The sequence below is a fragment of the Phocoena phocoena genome, chromosome 3 (genome assembly GCF_963924675.1).
Source record: "Phocoena phocoena chromosome 3, mPhoPho1.1, whole genome shotgun sequence".
Taxonomy (NCBI): domain Eukaryota; kingdom Metazoa; phylum Chordata; class Mammalia; order Artiodactyla; family Phocoenidae; genus Phocoena; species Phocoena phocoena.
In genome coordinates this window covers 26,778,044-26,799,460 of record NC_089221.1, presented here as the reverse complement: position 1 = coordinate 26,799,460, position 21,417 = coordinate 26,778,044, and the positions used below count along the sequence as shown (strand labels likewise).

General features: G+C 47.8%; 1 protein-coding gene across 3 annotated transcripts in view; it reads left to right on the top strand.

The window, feature by feature from the left end:
- Positions 1-20,449, top strand: part of MTMR12 (myotubularin related protein 12) — a 62,949-nt gene extending 42,500 nt beyond the window's left edge. Inside the window, exons 8-16 of one of the 3 annotated variants that reach the window (XM_065874675.1) lie at positions 77-152; positions 6,739-6,845; positions 7,501-7,625; positions 9,091-9,169; positions 10,958-11,028; positions 13,235-13,407; positions 15,749-15,916; positions 16,800-16,961; positions 19,880-20,449. In XM_065874675.1, the coding sequence (XP_065730747.1) occupies positions 77-152; positions 6,739-6,845; positions 7,501-7,625; positions 9,091-9,169; positions 10,958-11,028; positions 13,235-13,407; positions 15,749-15,916; positions 16,800-16,961; positions 19,880-20,449 (1,531 nt within the window). The remainder of the gene's footprint in view (positions 1-76; positions 153-6,738; positions 6,846-7,500; positions 7,626-9,090; positions 9,170-10,957; positions 11,029-13,234; positions 13,408-15,748; positions 15,917-16,799; positions 16,962-19,879) is intronic. The other 2 variants (XM_065874676.1, XM_065874677.1) reach the window with 2 other exon arrangements.
- The last annotated feature ends 968 nt before the right edge of the window (positions 20,450-21,417 follow it).

Genomic DNA, 21,417 nt, shown 5'->3' with positions numbered 1-21,417 from the left:
GTGTTCAGTGACGTTGAGCTTTCATATTTAGTGAATTAACTCCAGCACTAAAACCGATGACATCTCTTTCTTCTAGGTTGCCAGCATACTTTGTTGTCCCCACCCCTCTTCCTGAGGAGGACGTGCCACGCTTCCATGGTCATGGCATACCAGTAAGTGCATCTGGAAACCCTAAATGCATGGCTTGCTCATTGGCCCATCCTGGCAGATTATCCTACTTAAAGCCCTTGGCTTTGGTATTAAAGAGTTTGTCCTCAGTCCAAGAGCAATCTAAAAATATCTTAGGGACTCCCTAGAGGAGCCTCTTTGATAATGAGGCTCCTGGGGTCAGAGTTCTAAAGTTTTCACAGATGCACTGGAGTTCTTAGCAGAGACATCTTTAAAGAGCTTTTGGGGGATTACAGGCCAGTCTGGTGTTGAAAGCCGGCCTAATTTAACACCTAAATTGTTTTGAGGCTGAGCCGACCCCGTAAGGGTAGTAGAGTTTAAGGTTCCTTTTGGCCCACACCATTAATCTTGAATGGGCATGGCCGAGTTTCCTCCCAGAGACAACATGGAGAGCTTGCTTAGTTTCCACAGAATAGACTGGGATGGGAGCCATATTTAGTGTGTCACTGATCAAAGAAAGCAAGACCCTGGCAGTTACTCCAGTGTCTGATTGGCAGTTGGGAGTTGCCAAGACCGCAGGGAATTGAGTACAGAATGAGAATTACAGACAAATGCTCTGCTATGCACATGGCTGGTTCACCAAAAAGGTCACTCCTGGAATGGGAGGTGAGATGTCTAAGCAGGGGTCACATGCCCGGAAGTGTATGCAGGCCAGGTGGGTAATGAGTGTGGTCCTTGCAATGAAGCAGAGACCCTCTGCCTGGATGAAGGGCTGGCTGCTCTTCTCTGCCGGCCCGTTTGTGCCATGTGGGAATACGGGCCTGCTCTTGCCAGATGTCCAGACCTCGCAGGAGAAATCAGAGACATGGATTTTTATGTGAGTTTTCCTGATCTCTAAATGTGTGCGGCTGTTCACAACTGATTCAGATGTTTAAAAAACATGTCTTTGGGCCACGTGCCACCAGTGTGCCACCTTTGATTTAGAGCAGTGGTTCTCAAACTTTCCGGTCTCAGGACTCTTTACACTCTTAAAAAGCATTGAGGGTCTCAGAGTTTTTGTATATGTGGTTGTATCTGTTGATATTTGCCATATTAGAAATTAAAACTGAAAAATCGCTTAATGTTTATTTTAGTAAAAATCCTGTTAACATAAAAATTTCTGTGAAAAATAACTATATTGTCCAAAACAAAAAAATAGAATAGTACTGTTTTACATTTTTGAAAATAGAAGGCAGCTACATTCTCACATCTTCTCACTTCCTTCAGTCTGTTGTGGTATATTGGGGTGTGGTTGAAGTACATGAAGAAAATCCAGCCTCACACAGATGTGTATTTGGGAAAGGGAGGAGTATTTAATAGCCTTTTCAGAGAATATGAAAATATTATTCTTTGACGGTATACCGAAAAATTGCTAAGTGGTGGTTTCATAAAGATTAATTGCAATAAGGAATCTGAAAACATAGTCAATGAACTTTTCATTCACTGCCAAATTAAAATCCATTGGTCTGTCTTATACTTTGAATGGGTCTTAAAACATGCATGATTTAAAAACATAATACATTGGTCGTTTAGAAAGTATTAGCTCACTAGGTTATACAGGTCATACAAATTTTTTTTTTAATAAATTTATTTATTTATCTTTATTTTTGGCTGCGTTGGGTCTTCGTTGCTCCGCACGGGCTTTCTCTAGTTGCGGCGAGCGGGGGCTACTCTCTGTTACAGTGCACAGGCTTCTCATTGCAGTGGCTTCTCTTGTTGCTGAGCACGGGCTCTAGGTGCGCGGGCTTCAGTAGTTGTGGTACGTGGGCTCAGTTGTTGTGGCTCGCAGGCTCTAGAGCACAGGCTCAGTAGTTGTGGCACACGGGCTTAGTTGCTCCGCGGCATGTGGGATCTTCCCGGACCAGGGCTCGAATCCGTGTCCCCTGCATTGGCAGGCAGATTCTTAACTACTGCGCCACCAGGGAAGTCCCAGGTCATCCAAATATTGACATGCTTTCTTAGATAAAAATCACGTTTGTTAATATCATCCCTGTCTCATCAGGAAAGTCTTTAAATATTGGGAATTTGTCCAGCTAAAAAGGCAGAGACTAGTTTTACAAAATTCTAATTTTTGCTTGAAAGTTCAGCTTTTATCATTGGCAACAAATTGTCAGTTGTTGTCCTTAAGGGGATAGGCTCACTTCATTCTTGTTTTTTGTTTTTTTTTTCCTAAAGAATGAATGTCTGCCAGATACCAAAGTCTGAACACCCGTAGTTTGTCTGTCATTCACTCTTTCAGTTACAAGAATACAGCAGGTAGCTCAGCTCTCCAGTCAGTCTCATAGGTGCTTTTCCCTGAGACAAACACCTCCATGCTTTGTTTCCACTCCATCACACAGAATATAAAAAATATTAGTATTAAATATTAAATGTAATGATCAAGATTAATATAATTCATAATGTTTAGTTCTTCATTATGGACATTCTGAAGTGAAACAATTATTTTTCTTCAAGTTTGTGGCAGTGAAGTGACCAGTGCTGTTGGTAGCAATACCTTGGTTGGTACCAAGGCACCAGCAGTTGTAACACTATCAGTGCCAATGTCAACACAGTGAAAAAGACAAATTATATCTTAGTAATATTCTCAGGCCACCTGTAAGGGAGGGTCTTGGGATCTGTAGACAACATTTTGAGAATGTTTTAGAAGAATAAACATGAGGGTCTTCATCCGTCAGCCTTTCATAGATGACTCTAGGAGAAGGGGTATGCTCTGTGGCAAGAAACCAAGGTGAATTGTCTACACACTTGGGAATAGGCTGCTTCTCCATCCAGCATTATATGAAATTTCACTACTCTGTTCTAGCCAGGCCTTGGGGCTGAGAAGTAGAAACTGTCCTGAGAAGATCTGTCCTGAGGAGTCAGCAGCAGAACTTTGATAGAAACTGTAGAAAGGCATTCTCATTTTATTAAATCAGCCTTAATTATGTGTCCTGAAAGTCGTAGTGGAGCTTGTGATGCATGGACAGTGGAAAAATATTACACAAAACGGAGTTCACACATTCACTCAGGGAGCACAGCTCTCAATACACATCACGTAAAATTTACCACTGGTGACAGTGAATATGTTCACAATGTTGTAACAGCCGTTATCACTAGTCCGAGAACGTTTCCGTATCTCTGCTTTTTCACCCTGACTTTTCATCTAGTCTGGTCTTTCCTGCCTCCACTTAACTCCTGTTCGGGGAAGACCTGCATCATCTGTGATTTCAGTCATACCCTTGCTGCCATTCTAGAGACTGTGGCCTCCTGGACCCTCTGCCGTACTCCAGTCCTGAGTATTTATGCTTTTGCTGCGGAGCTAGTGAACATAGCTACAGATTGTTCAGACCAAACAGCAGAGCGTTTTAATGGGATACGTGAAAACTGTTACCTTGCTTCACTTGGGCCCCTGTTCTGCTCAGCAGCCTGTCAGTGAACTCCCGCTGGTTCCTGTGTCGTTCTTCCCTGGGGCCAGGGTAGCCATTTTGTCATTCTCTTTAAGTTGGCGATCCCACCCTTAACTCTCTTACTGTCATCGACCACCTTTCCCTTAGTCCCGAGGGGTCTTGGAGAGCGAGCGACAAGACCTCCCTCCTCCTCCTGTGGTCTCTCTGTGCTCCTTCATCTCCGACCCAGACCTCTGCCCGGGCTCTTGATCTCCTCTGCCCTGGATTTGTCTTCCGTCGCTCTGCCCCTTCCGCGTGTATCTCCGGAGATTCTGCTCTCTTGAAGGCATTCTCAAGTCTCCCTCACCTGAAGAAGCCCTTCCTTAACAGTTGAGCGCGGGCTTGTTCTCCTTGCCTGCACTGCCTGTACTTCAGGACTGTACTGATCCTCTCTGCTTGCCTCTACCCCCTTTCCTCTTGCAGCAGGGCTTCTGCCCGCCCCCACTCTGCTGTTGACGCTCAGAGTCACTGAGCCTGGGTGGCCCCCGTTCTCCACACCGTCAGTCTCTGTAGTTCTGGGTGAACCCCCCCCCACCTTTTTTGCCTTTTAAATTCCTATCTTGGCTTTGGAAACACGATGCCGTCTTGGTCCTCTTACCTCCTTAGTGGTTCCTTTCCTTCTTTCTTACGCTGCTTTCTAGCCTCCAATTGTAGAGGTTCCCCTAAAGCTCTTTGGCTCTATTAAGAGAGACACCTTAAGATGTACCAAATGATGTACAAGCTATTAGGTATAAAATAAGCTGCAAGGGTATATTGAACACCATGGATAATATAGCCAACGTTTTATAGTAACTATAAATGGAGTATAAGCTTTAAAAATTGTGACTCACTATATCGTACACCTGTAACTTATATGATACATCAGCTATACTTCAATTTAAAAAAGACCAAAAAAAAAAATGATCTACCAAATAAACAGGATTATCACACTGATTCTTGTGTGTTGTCAAGTCATTCTTACTAAGAACCCTGTGGCTCTTTCTCAGACAGAAATTGTACATATTACAATAGGAGAAGACATATGTCTTTTGCTAAATTCCTGTGAGAAGTCTCTCTCTGACCAAGAATTTTGCTTGTTTTCTATTTACTGTTTCAAACAGCGAATGTAAGGGCATTGTCCCTTTGTGCCTCAGCTGGGAGGTGACAGTTGAGCCCCAAATAGGAAATGAGCTGTGGTTGAATTTCACCAAGAGCAGATTCTTTCTGCCCCAGGAGAGGAGATAAAAAGGCTTAAGAACACTTAACTTCCTAGAACGTGTCACGAGTCATGGCTAAGAGTGTCCCCCCCCCACCTCAGAGGGAGCTGCACCCACCAGGGGGCAGGAGTGCCTGGGCGGGACGTTGGAAAAGGGGGTAAGAGAGAAGCAAGGGGCCCGCTGATTTGTCTCACTGTTCCAACACTTCCGTCTCGTTAGGAGCTTACAGAGTCGGTACTCTTTGGGCAGCTCCGGAAGCAGTTCTGCGTCCCTCTGGCCTCGCTCCGGGGTGGGCTCACGTCTCTTCCACTGAAGCTGGCAGGCAGCTCCTGTGTCCAGAGCTGCAGTCCTGCCTTCTTCTCCTAAGTCATAATCCTCATCTTGGGAGTCTCCTCAGGATCTTCACACAGATGTCCTGTGGGCCCTAGGCACCCAGCACACCCAATACTGATTCATCATCTTCCCCTGATACCCCAAACCCGTTCCTCTTTCTGACTTTCTAAGCGTAGTGCAGAATATCGCCTGGGTTTGCTGATCTCTGATCTCCAGCCCAGGATGCTGCTGGCACACCAGTGTGTGGTCTGTACGGTGCAGATGACTGGCAAGAGGGGGCCTCTCTGGGCAGCTGAAATCCTCCTGGTCTGCCTTTGAGCCAGGGCCCAAAGGCTTGGTCAGCAGAGCAGTGCTGGGCTTTCGCCACCGTTGAACCCTTAACCAGACCTTTATACGGGGCACAAAATCCACAGCCGTACTCCCCGGCCCCAACCAATCTTCCCCTCTTCTCCATTCCAGGCTCTCCTGGCAGATTACTTTGCCCCCAAGTCAGTTCTAATCTCCTTGTGTTCCTATACAGCAGAGTAAACAAATGAAACTCCCCCTGTATCCAGAAAAATGCTTAAATACTTGAATCTGTCACTTACGGGCATTCATATGATTTCTTTCTCTGTTGCCGTCCCTTTGTTGTTCATTGAAATTCCCTTCTCCTGTGGTTTACCACATTCTACTTCCTATTATATTTGCAAATTTATTTCCCCTTTTAGGATGTAAGCACCTTGAAGGTAGACAAAGTACCTTAGCCCTCTTTCCATCCTCTCACAACCTAATTCAGTGCCTTGCATGTACAAGTCTCTTACCAATGTATGTTGAATAACCAACTTCCCATGCTTTCTTGTGTGGACTTTCTCTAATGGCGGGAGCTGCCCCCTTTTGGCCATCCAAGTGGAGCACGGCCTTGAGAAGTCACTGCTGCACTGACTGCAACTTGGGGAAGTTATTCGGTCTCTCCAAGCCTCAGTTTCTTGTCGTTAGTGGGGATAATACTTACACCTGTCTCAGAGTGTGACTGTGAGAATTAAATGACTTAATTCGTGTAAAATCCTGAGACAATGAGCTGCACTCCAGTGATAGCTTCTATCCTAACAATCCTAATAATGATGATGATGATGATGTTGTCGTTTTTATCATCATCATCCAGGTTCCCAGCACTAAAGCCAAGTCAAAAGGTGTATGTGAGGGCTTCCCTGGTGGCGCAGTGGTTGAGAGTCCGCCTGCCGGTGCAGGGGACACGGGTTCGTGCCCCGGTCCGGGAAGATCCCACATGCCGCGGAGCGGCTGGGCCCGTGAGCCATGGCCGCTGAGCCTGTGCGTCCGGAGCCTGTGCTCCGCAACGGGAGAGGCCCCAGCAGTGAGAGGCCCGCGTACCGCCAAAAAAAAAGGTGTATGTTAGACTATAAGTGAGTCTGAGTGTGACCACCTAGACCTGAGTTTCTGTTGTTGTTGTCTTTAAGACTAAATCAGCCTTTTTCATTATGAGTATAACATGTTTATTCCTTGGCATAACAAAGTTGAATATATTCAGCTGTTTCATATTGAAGGTGTACCTTTCCCTGTATGAATTCAAATGCTAAGCTTACCTGTCCTCTGTTAGGTGGTTTACATTACATCTGGAAAACCTTTATTCCCCTTTGCAGATATGGTGTTGGTCCTGCCACAGCGGATGTGCCCTTTTGAAAATGTCAGCACTGCCCAAAGAACAGGATGATGGTGTTTTACAAATCCAAAAGAACTTCTTGGATGGGTCGGTACTGTTGTACATTTTGTTATCGTTTATTTAGCTCAGTTTTTGTTTTCCGAGAAGCAGGGAACAGTTCTTGGTAGTTGGTCCATTTCAGTTTACCTGCTGATAAAGCACTTAGTGCTGGGGATACAGTTTAGAGTGGTCGCCTTTAATTTGAAAGGAGTCAGTGTAACATAATCATGAACACCTCAGCTGCATTGTTTTTAGAGATGCACACTGAAGCATTTAGGGGGAAGTGGCATGATTTCTGTAATGTTGACAGCTGTCAAATCTAGGTCAAGGTATACGTCACTGTTATTCTTTTCTGCTTTTCTGCATGTTTGAAAATTTTCAAAATTAAAAGTTTAAAAAAAAAACTAAACTGGATGAATAAAAAACAGAAAAGGAGTAGACTTTGGAGTTAAATTGCCTTGGTTCAAATCCTGGCTCTTTCAGGTGATAAACTTTGTAATCTTGGGCCGGGTGGCTCTGCCCCTTGTTCCTGCATCCCCACCTCTGCTGGCTGGGAGCGGCAGCAGGCAGTAATTGCCTCGTTGGGGAGGATTCAGTGGGAGCTCTTCACACAGATCTGGGCGCCCAGGAAGTGCTCAGGAAAAATGAACTCTTTCTAACTCACGCCTGCTCTTCTAATCTCTTGTTACTTTTTGTTACCTAGAATTTATAAGACCATCCACAGGCCACCCTATGAAATTGTTAAAACTGAAGACCTGTCAAGCAACTTCCTATCCCTGCAGGAAATCCAGACGGCCTACTCTAAATTTAAACAGCTGTTTCTGATAGGTGAGAAGAATGCCGAGCAAAAACTTTCTGTCCGATGGGGAAAGACATGCCGTGTGGACCAGGTGAAAGTTGGTGCCATTCCCCTGGGTTCCTCATGGCTGTACACAGAGGTTCCCGGCCGTGAGGGCTGGTGTCACGGAGTGGAGGGACCAGTCACCACGGGGCCAGCTGCCCTCAATACACTTGCTGCCACCATTTTGCTCCAGGCTCTTGCCCCACTGCCCCTTCTCAGGGCAGTGAACACAGAGCCACCGTCCTCCTCTCTTCCTTCCCCAGTGGTGAGCGTTGAGCTTCTCCCTTAAAAGTTGTAGAACTGTGCAATCACCTGTATTCACCGGCTATTTTGTAAAGTGAATCATCTGTTTGTTTCCCTTAGTGGCTTATTAAATGGACTCCTCCCTCACCAAGTGGAAATATTTAATTTTTTTCCGATTAAGCATATATATATATATTTTTTTACAGTGTAAAAAACATTCAGTTAATCTGAAATGTGCAAAGTAGAAAATGAAATATGCCCATCCTAGCCACCACCACTTCCCTGCCCAGGCTGGCCAGTGTGAACAGTTCAGAACTTGAATCAGATTTAATCAAAGTCAGTCACCTGTTGATTCTCTTCACTCTTGAATGAGTGTTTACCCTCTGAGATTTGTCACACTTATAGGTAGCTTTTCCTAACTTTGACTTTTTAGCCTAGTGGTCTGATTTAGGATTTATTCATTGATTCAGTCAACATTTGTTGAATTTCCATTATACACACTAACTATGCTAGGCATTGGAGATAAAGATGAATATGACACCAAGGGAAACAAGTGTGTACCTCTAATTAGAACACACTGTGCTATGTGTTATAAAATAGGTTTACAAAAAGCAGACACCTGGCGGAGAAGTAAGAAATTGCACTAGTTGATCCAGGACTGTGATTCTCCACTTCTGATTTCACCATCCAGTACTTGCAGGGGTATCTGCCTTCTCATTGATTTGAGTTTGCAGCTCTGATGTGCAGTAGACTTCTGTAAAATGCAGGGCTTCTGTATCAAGGTGGGTTGGGAGGATTGTGTCTGGCGTGCAAGGTAAACGTGTGTGTTTAGGATTCCAGCAGAAGCTAGCTCTTCCCTCAGGCCTCCTTGGCATTAGGACGTGGCCTGCTGCATCTTCCTCTTCTAAGAGCAGCAGGCTGGATGTCGACTCTGTCTGCCTAAAGCATGTTACTCTCCTTGTTGAGTTACAGGGTGGACTGTGGCTTAGTATACAGATTGTAGGGCACTTTTTACTTGAGCAATGAAAGTCTATTTTTGACTACCACACCATTCCAGGGGTTTACAATTCAAAAACAATTTCAGCTGAAGGTTTGAAATGCTGGATTCTCAGCCTAGTCTGGGGCAGCGCCTCTGAACAGCACAGGTTTTACAGCAGAGGCACAGCAGCAAACAGTGCCTGACTTCTTTACTCTTTTTCTTTTTTTCAGATAATAGTACCGAATTTTGGGACACAGATATAAAATGGTTTTCCCTGCTGGAAAGTAGCAGCTGGCTTGACATAATCAGGTATTTCGAGACGTTGTTTTGCTCATGAATTACACAGTTCTCTAAGCCAAAGTAGTAGAGCAGGACTTCCCTGGTGGCGCAGTGGTTAAGAATCCGCCTGCCAATGCAGGGGACACGGGTTCAAGAAGATCCCACGTGCCGCGGAGCGACTAAGCCCATGCGCCACAGCTACTGAGCCTGCACTCTAGAGCCCACGAGCCACAACTACTGAAGCCCGCGCGCCTAGAGCCCGTGCTCTGCAACAAGAGAAGCCACTGCAGTGAGAAGCCCGCGCACCGCAGCAAAGAGTAGCCCCCACTCGCCGCAATTGGAGAAAGCCCACGCTCAGCAACGAAGACCCAACGCGGCCAGAAATTTTAAAAAAGTAGTAAAGCAACCTGACAAATAATTTAACTGTTTTCTATTTCACGGTTAAATATTCTTAGATCACATATTCTGTTCAGGGCTCAGCTGGATTTTACATTCATTATTTATTATTTCTGTGCACATCTGATAAGAATTTACAGACATGCTACCTGCCCATACAGAGATCTGCTCCCTAGACTATAGACTAGGGATGGGAAGCCTACAAAAAAGGGGACGTGGCAACCCAGCGTTCTAAATGAGCAGCAGCGCTCACCCCCAGGGAGGAATCTGGGGATTGAGAAGGGGAGGGATGCTGAGTTTCTGGGTTTGTTTTTGTTTTTGGCCGAGACCAGGGATGGAACCCACACCCTTGCAGTGAAAGTGCGGAGTCCTAACCACTAGACCTCCAGGGAATTCCCCGGATGCTTAGTTTTTACTGAATACCTTTTTAGAAGAATTCTGTATCGTATATGTCTCTTACCTATTAAAATTTTTTTTTACTGTCATTAATGCCAATTAGTTATTTTTCATTTCGGAGTTAAGTAGAGATTCCGAGAGAACAGAATTTTATTCCCTTTCCTACTTCCCATTTTGAATAGCTTCTGTCTGTTGCCCTTAAGTAGAGGAGAGGGCAAAGGGAGGCGCAAAACAGAAATGATGACAGGGTGAGAGCAGGGGAGAGAACAGCTCCGAAGAGAAGACTCCTCCCTTCCACCTAGCTCGGCATCCTCTCTCACATCTGCCTGGGAGTTTGTGCAAAGGAGCCTCAGGCCTCCAAAAACTTTTTAACAAATAGGTTTTGAGGAGCCTGCTGCACGTCCTTAATTTGAGTATATAATTGCAAGTATTGTGATGAATGTTATAAAATAAAAGGACCTTTCCTTCCATGGTGTGGGTAGAGGTGAGTGTCCCTAAGCTGGTGAAGAGCCCAGGGAGGCGCCACTGCTGCAGGGTTACCAGTGCAGAAGGCAGAGCTGCTGGCAGCGGCAACAGTCTCAAACGGAGCTGCGTCGAGAGAGACAGAGGGGTTTCAGGGCACACTGGGCCTTTCCAGCCACACCAACACATTTAGCCCATGACCTTGAGTTAACAAAATGGACCTGCAGCACAGCCTCCAGATGTGGGCGTTTCTGGGTCTTACTGGGACTCACCACACTCAGATACGAATTTGCAATAAGTATTTCTAGTTTAGGAATCACGTAGCAACATTTTTGTATCCATTTTGGAAATCCCTTCTGAAATTTTTAAGTTTCTAATAAGCAGATGAGTGTCTTGCAGTATCTGAATAGCATGAATGATAATTTGTTTCTTTTTGGAGATCTTCAGCATGAAACGGTAAATGAGATAGAAAACTGAAGATCATGTCAGATGCCTCTAAATTTCTTATTCATGATACTAAGCTCAGGAACTAATATCTGTTTTTCTTGCCTCTCTCCTATGTAGACGCTGCCTGAAAAAAGCAATAGAGATTATAGAATGTCTAGAAGCGCAAAACATGAACGTTCTTCTTTTAGGTAATATATTTAAAGCACAAAGGGTGGTTTCCTTTTTCCTTTACTTGGGATTCTGTTTCTGTATATAGAGATTTATGTAAGTGGAATTGTCTTGTAGAAGGAATGAGCTGGTGTAGAAATCCTTCCCATTCTTTTTACCCTGACCTTGGAATGCTCTGCTTTGGAGTTCATTGTTATAGTTTAAAAATAAATTCTTTCTCTTGGAACTCGGCAGACCTATTCGCAGCCCAAGAAGGAATTGTTTGGTGTCTTTACCAAAGCTCACATTTCCTCATATTTTGAGGTTTTGTTTTATATTAACTCAAAGTTAAAATCTTTGGATGATCGTTTTTGTATGAAGAGACCCATGGATGGTTTCATTGTTATTTTTACATCTTTGTATCTGACAACTTCATGCAGTTGCCACCACGATTGGTGTGGACCATGATTCCCTTTTCTTCCGTGGACTTAACTTCCTGTACATGTGGACAGGATATACACACCCAGAATGTGTAAAAGAAGTGTAAACCTCATGCAACAAAGATTGTTGGTGGAATTGGTTAGATCTGAGCTAAAATATTATCTGCTGTTTTGAATATTTAAAGTTTCTTATAGCCCCATGCTTTACATTAAGTAGACTGTCTCATGCTTTCATACCCTCAGGCTTTTATCATTTTTCTGACACTCTCCATGACTGCTAGAATTTAGCTTCTGTGAGCAGACTGGAAATGTGTCCACCTGTGATTTCTGTACCTTCTGACTTAAATGTTAATACATGCACTGAGCACCACCCATGTACAGAGCTCTATGCCTCTGCCTTCTAGAAGTTTGAGAGAGCAGGCCTAAGGGTGTTATTGAAAAAGATCTAATTAACAACAGCAGAACAGAGTATTGAGTAACTGGTGAAAAGGAGGGATAAAGGTTGGGGGGCTGAGAGGTGCAAGTACCCAGGGCCAGACTGCACCAATCCCAGAGTTGCGTAAAATGAAATGGGGATCTTTAGCGGGTGAGACTGAGCTCTCCCACACTCCTGGAAGGACTGCTGAGTTGTATCTCTGAAATCTCATTCTCTAGCTGCTCTTCCTAGGACTCGCATGTGTACTGTTAACACCCTTCACACGCAAGAAGGAAGATTCTCTTAAAAAATGAAACTTGTTTTGGAAGGTGATAGCACAAGAAAGACATATAAAAATCTGCTTCTTCTGAACCCATGTGTTCCCATTGTTTAGGCTTGTTTCCTGGAGGAGAAGTAGGAGCACAGTGTAAGCGTGGCTCTGTAGTGCCTCGTGACCCCGGGGTCAGGAGGAGAGTTTAACAGTGCAAACACCTCCCTACGTAGAATTTGTTCTGAAGTTTCTCTAAACCCACTGCTACCAGCACCATTGTCCTCGTGGACATTTTAAAATAGCACCTTGAGTTGCACTTCTTTGTGTAAAGTAGAAACCACAGGGATGTAGACCTTGACTTTTAGGACCTTAAAACTCTAAGACAAATGCACGGATCTAGATGTATGTTTTTATTTGCTATGAGTCATGTATGGTGAACCAGGATATGAGCAGAATTTTCATCGTGTGGGTTTTGTACCGTGCACTCCAGGGGTGGGCACATGGCTTATACTTACTGTGGAGAGTTTTTCCTCTAGGCTAGGCGAAAGAAGCGGGCCCCTCTGTGCTCCCAGACAGAAATGGAAAGAGCCGTAGAGCTGAGAATCAGAGCATTTTGGTGCAATCCAGGAATGCTACCCTTTCTCCGAAGCAGAGGTAGTGGAGGAAAGGTGGCTGAGAAGCAGTTTTGCCTTGGAACAATGAGTTCAGTGATGGAGACCCTGACACACCAGCTGGAAGGGTTTTGAACTTGGTCTGTGGAGCCCAGCAAGTGCCATGATGTATATGATTGTGCCCTCATCGTGTAGCACATTTGGACCCCGCGTTCTGACAGTGGGTTTGCCATGCTGCATTTATTCATAAGTAACAAATCCATCTTTAGTGCCAGTGTGTGCTGGAACCAGTGCCAGCCAGGCTAGAAGCTATTTGTCTCTCAATCTGAAAACATTACCCTTTTTTCCCCACTGGCCCTGGCCTTTGGAGAATTAGAGCTTGACCGTCAGTGGGAGGCGCTGGTGTCGAGGCCCCTGCTGTTACCTTGCCTGTGCGAGCCCTCTGCAGCTCTTTAACACTTGGTACCCTCCTTCCTCTCCGCGCTGCTGCTGGGCCTCCCTCCACCCCAGAGGAGAACGCTTCCGACCTCTGCTGCCTCGTTTCCTCTCTGGTGCAAGTGATGATGGACCCCCACTGTCGAACCAGGTTCGGTTTCCAGAGCCTTGTCCAGAAGGAGTGGATCGTGGGCGGGCACTGCTTCCTGGACCGCTGCAACCATCTACGTCAGAGTGACAAGGAGGAGGTGAGTGTCCCCATCACAGACCCGGCAGCCATGGGGAAGCAGAGCCCCGTCTCTTCGTTCATCTGTCTTCCGACCGAGGGCTCCTGCCTGCAAAGTGCTCGCCTTTTAGGGGCTTGTCAGGAAGGCTGAGGTCAGTGCACTGCTAGATGCCTTTCAATGCTTGAAACACTATTGAAACTCTTCCCAGGGGAGAGGGGTGTTTATTAACAGGTGTGTTCAGAGTCTTCTCTTCTAAATTGTGTACCCCAGGGGGCTGTTATATTTCATGGTGGAAGTAATACTGATTTGTAAAACTTAAATAAAAATGAACTCAGTGAGAGAGACTCCCACAGTTTCTGTTAATTTAGTCTTTGCAAAAAAAAATGAACATTTAGGGTACAAGTTTCCTACAGAAAATACATAATAACGCAAAGTAAATTTTCCTTGCAGTAAACCCTTTCAAAATAAAGCACAGGGTTATGTGAACGCTATCCAGTACCAGGGCCTTCGCCATGGTAGCTGCAGATCTGGGCCTCCGAATTCAAGCGCTGGAGAGTTAGTGTCACAGTTCAGTTAATGAAAATGAGCCCCCCAGGTTGGGGTGTACTTGTCTAGGTTACAGCGGTGCAAACTCCTTTGGCTGCATTATTAACGACTGTGGAAAGAAAAATGAAAACAGGTGAACTTTAATTAGATCACCTGCAGAGGTAACGTATGCTAGCAGGGCGACTGGTGGTTTTTCTTACCCCAGGTAATAAGCACGTCTGTCTGCGGTGCTGGACAGCTTGACACAGGGGCTGTGGAAACAGAGACGTGGCTCTTGCCCATAAGGGCTTGGTGTGTCCTGGGAGACCCAGCCCCCTCTCACTAGGCCTGCAGTTTCTTTCAGGACTGTTCTGTACTCATCCGTGTCCCATTGGGCTGAATGGACATCACCATCTTTCAGTCTTGAAAAGGACCTTGCGTTTCTGAGATACTAATTTGAAAGGTTAATGGGACTCAAATAACATGACGGGCAGAAAGAGCTGATACTGTGTGGGGAAGAGTGTGCTTTTGTATATCTCGTATAGTTTGTATATCTTGAGAAAAGGGGGACTGACAGGCACCGTGTCTAGTGGGGCAAGAGCCCGAGAGCAGATCGGGTCTGTTTACCCAGTGCTGGGAGGAGTCACCCGTACTTTGTGAGTCCATTTCCCTGAGTGTACAATGAGGTCCAAACATTTTATGCTCTATTTAAGTATGCTCTTGAACATAAAACGAGGTGTGAAATAAAGTTGCCCATGTAGACCTTTCTTTTCATCTCAACACTGACATACTGGAGTTTTGATAGAAAACTGGGTGTTCTACTTTGTGATGTGATTGACACGGCACTGGACTTTGATTCAAGAGCTGGCTTCTGGGCTTCCCTGGTGGCGCAGTGGTTGAGAGTCCGCCTGCCTGATGCAGGGGACACGGGTTTGTGCCCCGGTCTGGCAAGATCCCACATGCCGTGGAGCGGCTGGGCCCGTGAGCCATGGCCGCTGAGCCTGTGCTTCCGGAGCCTGTGCTCCACAATGGGAGAGGCCACAACGGGGAGAGGCCCGCGTACTGCAAAAAAAAGAAAAAAGAGCTGGCTTCCCAGCTCCCGCCTCTCAGGAGCTGTGTGTGAGACCTTGGCCAAGCTCGGGAAGGGAGAGACCGTGACGTGACCTGTCCTGTCCACCTGACAGGGTCACTGGTGATTGCACGAGGAGCAGTTGGGGATGACAAGGCACCCTCGAAAACTCTCATCTCTACTATTAGAGGGCTTGCCTCTGAAGCTAATAAAAGAGGCCATCGCTTAAAAAAGTGCATTTGTGAAAAATGTTAGAGACTCATTTTTGCTGCTTCTGGCTTCTCTCCCGTCCTCTTTCTCTTTTGCGCCCTCATTGTCAGGGGTGTGGAGAAGGGAGTATCCAGAGTATTTGAAGTAATTGAGTAGTATTTCTTTGTAACACAGTGCTACTAATGAGAAGAGTGGAATTCTTCTGTGGGGAACAGCCTTTCATTTGTTGAGGTTCAGAGCTAGTGTTCCCTGTTACCAGGATCAGTTGCAAGTGCTCATCTGTCAGTGCTGATTGACAAGGAGATTTTTACATCATCTCAGGAATGTCTTTCACGCAGAGAGGTCCTGCCAAGTCCTGATGTTAATCCACGGGTGTGTGGTTTCAGTTGACCATATTTATCGCTGGGAATGGGATGGAGTTGAGAATGTGAATTGCCTGGAATGCGTTTCCCAGAGAATATAGTGCCCGGGAGAGGTTATTCCCCAGCTGTCGAGGTGGCTGCCCCGAACCCAGGACTGCTGGTGCCCCTCAGTCACATGTATCTCATTTTTACGTAGGTTCCCGTGTTCCTGCTCTTCTTAGACTGTGTCTGGCAGCTGGTGCATCAGCATCCCCCAGCCTTCGAGTTCACGGAGACGTACCTGACCGTTTTGTCAGATAGCCTGTACATACCTATCTTTAGCACCTTCTTCTTCAATTCGCCTCATCAAAAAGATACAAACATGGTAAGAGTCCCTCTTAGGAACCTGTGTATTGAAGAAGCCATGTCTCACAGGTAGGGTGCAAGAAGATTGATGATAAAAATGATAATTTTGTAACAGTGATTATATGCTGGGCCCTGTTCTGAGTGCTTTCCGGGTATTGATATTCAATCCTCAAGCACCCTGTGGGTCTGAATTATTATTATCCCTGAGGAGCTGAGGCACTGAGACAGTGGGTAACTCGCCCCGGGTCACATGGTAAATATTGGAGCCGGGAGCAAGTGTCAGAGCCAGGAATGAAGCAGATTAAAAGTTGTCTTTGTGAACAGGTCAGATGCCTTCTCTTCCACTTGCCCGATGCCTGGAGTGACTGTGAAGAGAGCTGTGGCAGAGCAGGGAAGCTAGGCTTTCACTTTCCGTCTTAAACGTCTTTAGTCTCCCTTGAGGCCGCGCTCCCAGGGCCTTAAGTCTGCGCCATCGGTGCTCTGACCAGCCCTCTGGGGGCCTCGGGGTTTGCTGGAGCTGGCCCTCCAGTGGGATTTTACCATATCCCACAGGGAGTGGGAAACAGAGCCCCAGGCTCCACTCACACAGCCTCGCTGCTCACCAGCTTCGTGACCTCAGGCGGTCACTTCCATTTTCTGAGCCTCAGTTTCCCCAAAGGTGAATTAGAAAACTAGGAGTGACCTCACAAGGGTGCTGTCCTGGGAGACTGCGGCTGACATGTGGCCCGCTGGAAGCAGCGCGTCCTGCCCCTCCCCGCGCAAAGCCATTAGTGCAATGAGCAGCCACTGGAAGGCTGGCTCTCAGGGCAGGCGGGGCGCGCCTTCCTGGGGCCCGTCTCCAGCACTGTGTTTGCTTTCCTCAGCCCCGCTGGAAGCGCCGTGACCTGTGCTTGTTTTGGCAGGGCCGGGAAGGCCAGGGTGCACAAAGCAAGCCTTTGAATCTCCTCACCGTGTGGGATTGGTCTGTGCAGTTCGAACCCAAAGCCCAGACGTTGCTCAAAAACCCTCTTTACGTGGAAAAGCCAAAACTGGACAAAGGCCAGCGGAAAGGAACGCATTTCAAAGTAAGATGTGCATATGTCTAACCCCCTTGGTCTGCGCAGAGATCCCCATGTCTGTAAGGATGAGAGTTACACGGACACAGTCTGCAGAGTCGAGATCGTGACGGGCAGATTGTCAGGGCCCCTGAGAATCCTTTGCCTTCAGCAGGCCAGCGTCTGTCCTGATGAGACGTAGCCATTAGCTGAGTGTCGCCGGGGCTGCTGCGTGGAATCGAGCGTCTCGCCCCTGCCCGCGTGCGGTTGGTAGAGTAGAGGGGACGGCGATCACGGCGTGGGCTCTACTACGCCGTCTGTACCGGTTCACATCTTTAATAGCCAGGCCTCTCTTCACGCTAACAATGGTGTTTGCGACTAACGTGTTCTGTCAGGGGCCACAAAGTCTCTGGCACAACTTCCCGCATGCTGTTGGAGCTCGAAAACAGCCACAGACGCCCCGTAAGCAGACAGGCCTGGCTGTGTTCCAGTATTTACAAAAGCAGGCACCAGGCCAGATTGGGCCCGCGGGCTGTTGTTTGCAGACCTGGGCTGAAAACGACAGGCATCAAATTATTTGGGCCTCCCTTTAGATATTTGTTCCTGACCTTACTAGTTATTAACCCCGACGCTCCCTGGGTGATGCGTGATTTACATGGCATTTCCCGTTCAGTCTCCTGACCCGGACCCCCTGCCAGCCTCCCGACCCCATGAAAGGGAGAGCGGGGTGGCCAGTCACAAGTCGGTGCGCGTCACTGCCTTCTCCACCGCCATCCTTCTGATCCCGCCATCCCACGGGGCTCCTGGGAGCCCAGCCCGTCCTGCTGTGGGAGCTGGCTCCGTTCTCAAGGGGCTTGGGGACCCAGGTGAGCCACAGCCAGCACTCGCAGAAGGCACAGCTGCTGGATAACTTAGAGCTGATGCTTCGCCCTTCAAGGGTCCTCAGGCCCAGGCTGGGTGTTTGCCCTCCTGGCTCAACCTCTTTCCTGTCTGTTGGGCCAGAACTGCCCTGCGCTCCAGAACAGTTTGGCCGGAGGTCAGTTTTTGTCAGCGTGCTGTGCCCCCTGGTGGCTGCACACACACTTCCCGCCCGGTCAGGTTTGCGGAGCTGCCCCAGGCCCTCAGAGACGGAAGGGAGGAAATAAAAGCTCCACCCGGTAAGACTAGAGTCCATTTCTCTGCCCAGGCCCCGTTGTTCTAAGTGTCCCTTCTCCTTGTAGATGGGAGCAGAGGACCTAGGTTCCAGGAGCTGGCCAGTGGGAGAGACTTAAGCTGCAGGGTTGGGGCATCTCAGCTTGTACTAGCTAATGCAGAGCTGGCGCTGGGCCAACGAGGACCTGTGAAGCCATTTGGTGAGGCATCTGGGCGTCAGGCTCGGGGCCTCTTGTTGAGTGGACAGGTGGCCTTGGAGTAGTTCTGTAGAGACCAAAGAGCCGTGGCCGACCAGCACGATGCACTGCTCTGGGAATTACCACTCGTGACCATGGGGTCCACTCAGGTGTGGGGTCCAAGCCTCAGCCCTAGGCCTTGACCAGGCTCTAGGGGCACAGTGCTGTTCACACCTGGCCCGTCTGGAATGCTCCGTTCACTTACGGCTTCAGAGAGGGGCTTGCAAGACAAGGAGAGCTCTGTTAAGAGTCCAGGCTCTGGAGCCAGACTGTGGTCGTGAAACCACGTGTGGCACTTGGTAGCTGGGGCCTTTGCAGTTGCTTAACCTCTGTGCCTTAGTTTTCTCGTCTGTAAAATGGGGCAGTAATAGTGACTTTGAGAACTGGGTAAGTGGTTGCATGTTAAGCGCTGAGCACAGAACCCAGCAGGCAGTGAACACTCTGTGGCTCTTAGCTTCCACCTGCTTCCCCTGACCCCTGACCCACCTGCATCACTGGAGAGAAGAGGCTGGCCCCCGACTCCTGGCCTTCGGCTCTCCTGCCCCCAGATGGAAAGTCAAAAATCCTGGTCATCTCTCACTTGGGGTATTGTGAACGGTTTTGCTTTCTACTTTGTATTTTTATTGTTTTTCTACATTCCATAATAAGGAAATATTTTTTATAAGGAAGAACCACTGGCAGGAGCATGTTAGAGAGTTAGGAGGCTAACCCCAGAATAAAACTTTTATCTATTCTGATTTCAATTGGATACCTCAGGGGCAAAAGAGTTGGAGAGAAACAGCTTCTCCTCAGATTTTTACCTTCTCCTTTGGGCACCAGGGGTCCCTTGTAACCGTCTTTACCATCTTCACAACCCTTTCGCAGTGCATCCCCAAACACAGTACCTTGCTTTGGCTGCAGGTGGAGTTACCGAGGAGGGCAAAAGTGTAAATGCTCTCACATTTTCTACTCCATGCAGCTCATCAGAGAGGAACATCCAGCCCGCTTAGCCAGTCCTCAGGTTTCTTTTGCTCCCGTCTGTCTCTTTGGCCGGAATCTTTTTGACTTAGGCTTGACCTCCCACTGGATGCCCAGTAGCCTACAAGTTAAGCCTACAAGTTATTTCATTGGAGTGACAGGCTCTTCAGGTTGTCGGCACCACTTCCTCACAGGTGGTGTTCAGAATATTGTGAAAGCGAACACCCTAAATTTCTCAAAGAAGAAACATTTTGCTCCTTTCAAAAATGAATAGGCCTTATCCCCAAACTCCCCTAAATCATCATCAGCCTATCTTACCTTAAGCTTGTCCTTCACGAGTACTTAACGCCCCGCACCTGGTTTCACCCATTTGTTTATACACCCAGTGTGCATCTGACACGTGCATTGTGGCATAAACAAGAATCCCCTACCCGCCCGCCGCTGCTCTCTCTCTGCGTGTGATAGCGTCGCAGTGAACTTACGTTCACGGGGCAGTTCTGATATCTCATGACTTCGGTTAAGGCAGGATTCTGCCTTGATGGGAACAGCTGTCACCGTGCTGTCTGGCTAACCAGAGAATTTTATTTGTGTTTTCTCTCAAAGCATCAACGACAACTTTCTTTGCCACTCACCCAATCTAAATCATCTCCCAAAAGAGGATTTTTCAGGGAAGAAACAGATCACTTAATTAAAAACCTTCTGGGCAAGAGAATTAGCAAACTGATTAATTCCTCTGAGGAGCTGCAGGACAACTTCCGAGAGTTCTACGACAGCTGGCGCAGCAAGCCCCCCAACTACCACGGGCTACTGCTGCCTCACATCGAGGGGCCAGAGATCAAAGTGTGGGCCCAGCGCTACTTGCGGTGGATTCCAGAGGCCCAAATTCTGGGTGGCGGCAGAGTGGCCACCCTGAGCAAACTCTTGGAGACGATGGAGGAAGTCCAGCGCCTACAGGAGAAAATCGAGGAGAGACACCACAGCCAGGAGGCCCTCCAGGCAGAGGCCGCCTCGCTGCTGAGGACCTCGGCCCGCCTGTCCTCCTTGTTCCCTTTTGCGCTGCTGCAGCGCCATTCCTCCAAGCCAGTCCTGCCCACCAGCGGCTGGAAAGCTCTGGGAGATGAAGAAGACTTGGCCAAGCGAGAAGATGAGTTTGTGGATCTAGGGGATGTGTGACTGGTCTGCTCAGTGGCAGTAAGAGAGGAGTGTCACAGGCTGAGGCAGGAGCCAGACACGTCTGCTGTCTGCATCGGGCCGTCACGCTGAAGCTGACTGCTGGGAGGAAGCCTGGGCCTTCAGGAAAAGAGCTGGTCCTCATTTCCCACCCCACCCCCCATGATTCTGAAAGACTATGCAGTTAAAACCATAGCTCTAGTATTATTAGTGGAAAGGAGTTACTGCTTGACCCATAATACAACTGTGGCCAGTGTCTTCTGCATTAGTATCACACAGACCCTGCAGTAGCTGGTTTACTACTTAGAAAGGGCCTTGGTAAGATGTGCTTGGACTCCATACTGTCTTCAGATCTTTGCTGTGCCAGCGTGATTTATCCAGTCGTCGGGAGTAGTAAGCGTCTCTCTAGCCCATCTCGGCTCGGAACAAGTCCAGCTTTACCTGATGTGTGTGGCGAGTTGAGAGATTCAAATAGAGGTGTTTAGATGTATGGCCTTCGTTTCCAAACCTTAGCATCTTTCCTTTCTGCGTCCTCTTGCCATGCGTGTCACTATCCTGACGTTTCTGAGCATCCTCAGGCTGTGTCACTTTATGTGGGACGGGGGACTGGCTCGGGGGCCGGCAGCCCCGGGTCCCCCGCCTGCTCTGTACCACTCGCCACTGCCCCTGCACGCTGCCCACCTTGGTGCACGTGGTCCCGGGATCTTGCTGCTACACCTATTGGGCAAACTGGGGGACTCCCTTTGGTTTGCCCAGAGGAGCTTCCATTTTTCTGGAGGCGCGCAGTGTTTGAAAGCAGTTGCTTTGCCTTTTCCTAATAGCACGCCGGGGCGTCAAGCGTCTGTGCCCGCCGTCCTCAAGACGGTTTCCCCAGATTCTGTTACCTTATAGACTGCTGAGTAGGATCGCTGTTGAGCGTAGCTTTCGTAGGGAAGCGGTCAAGCAGAAATATCAGAAGTGATGGTGATCAC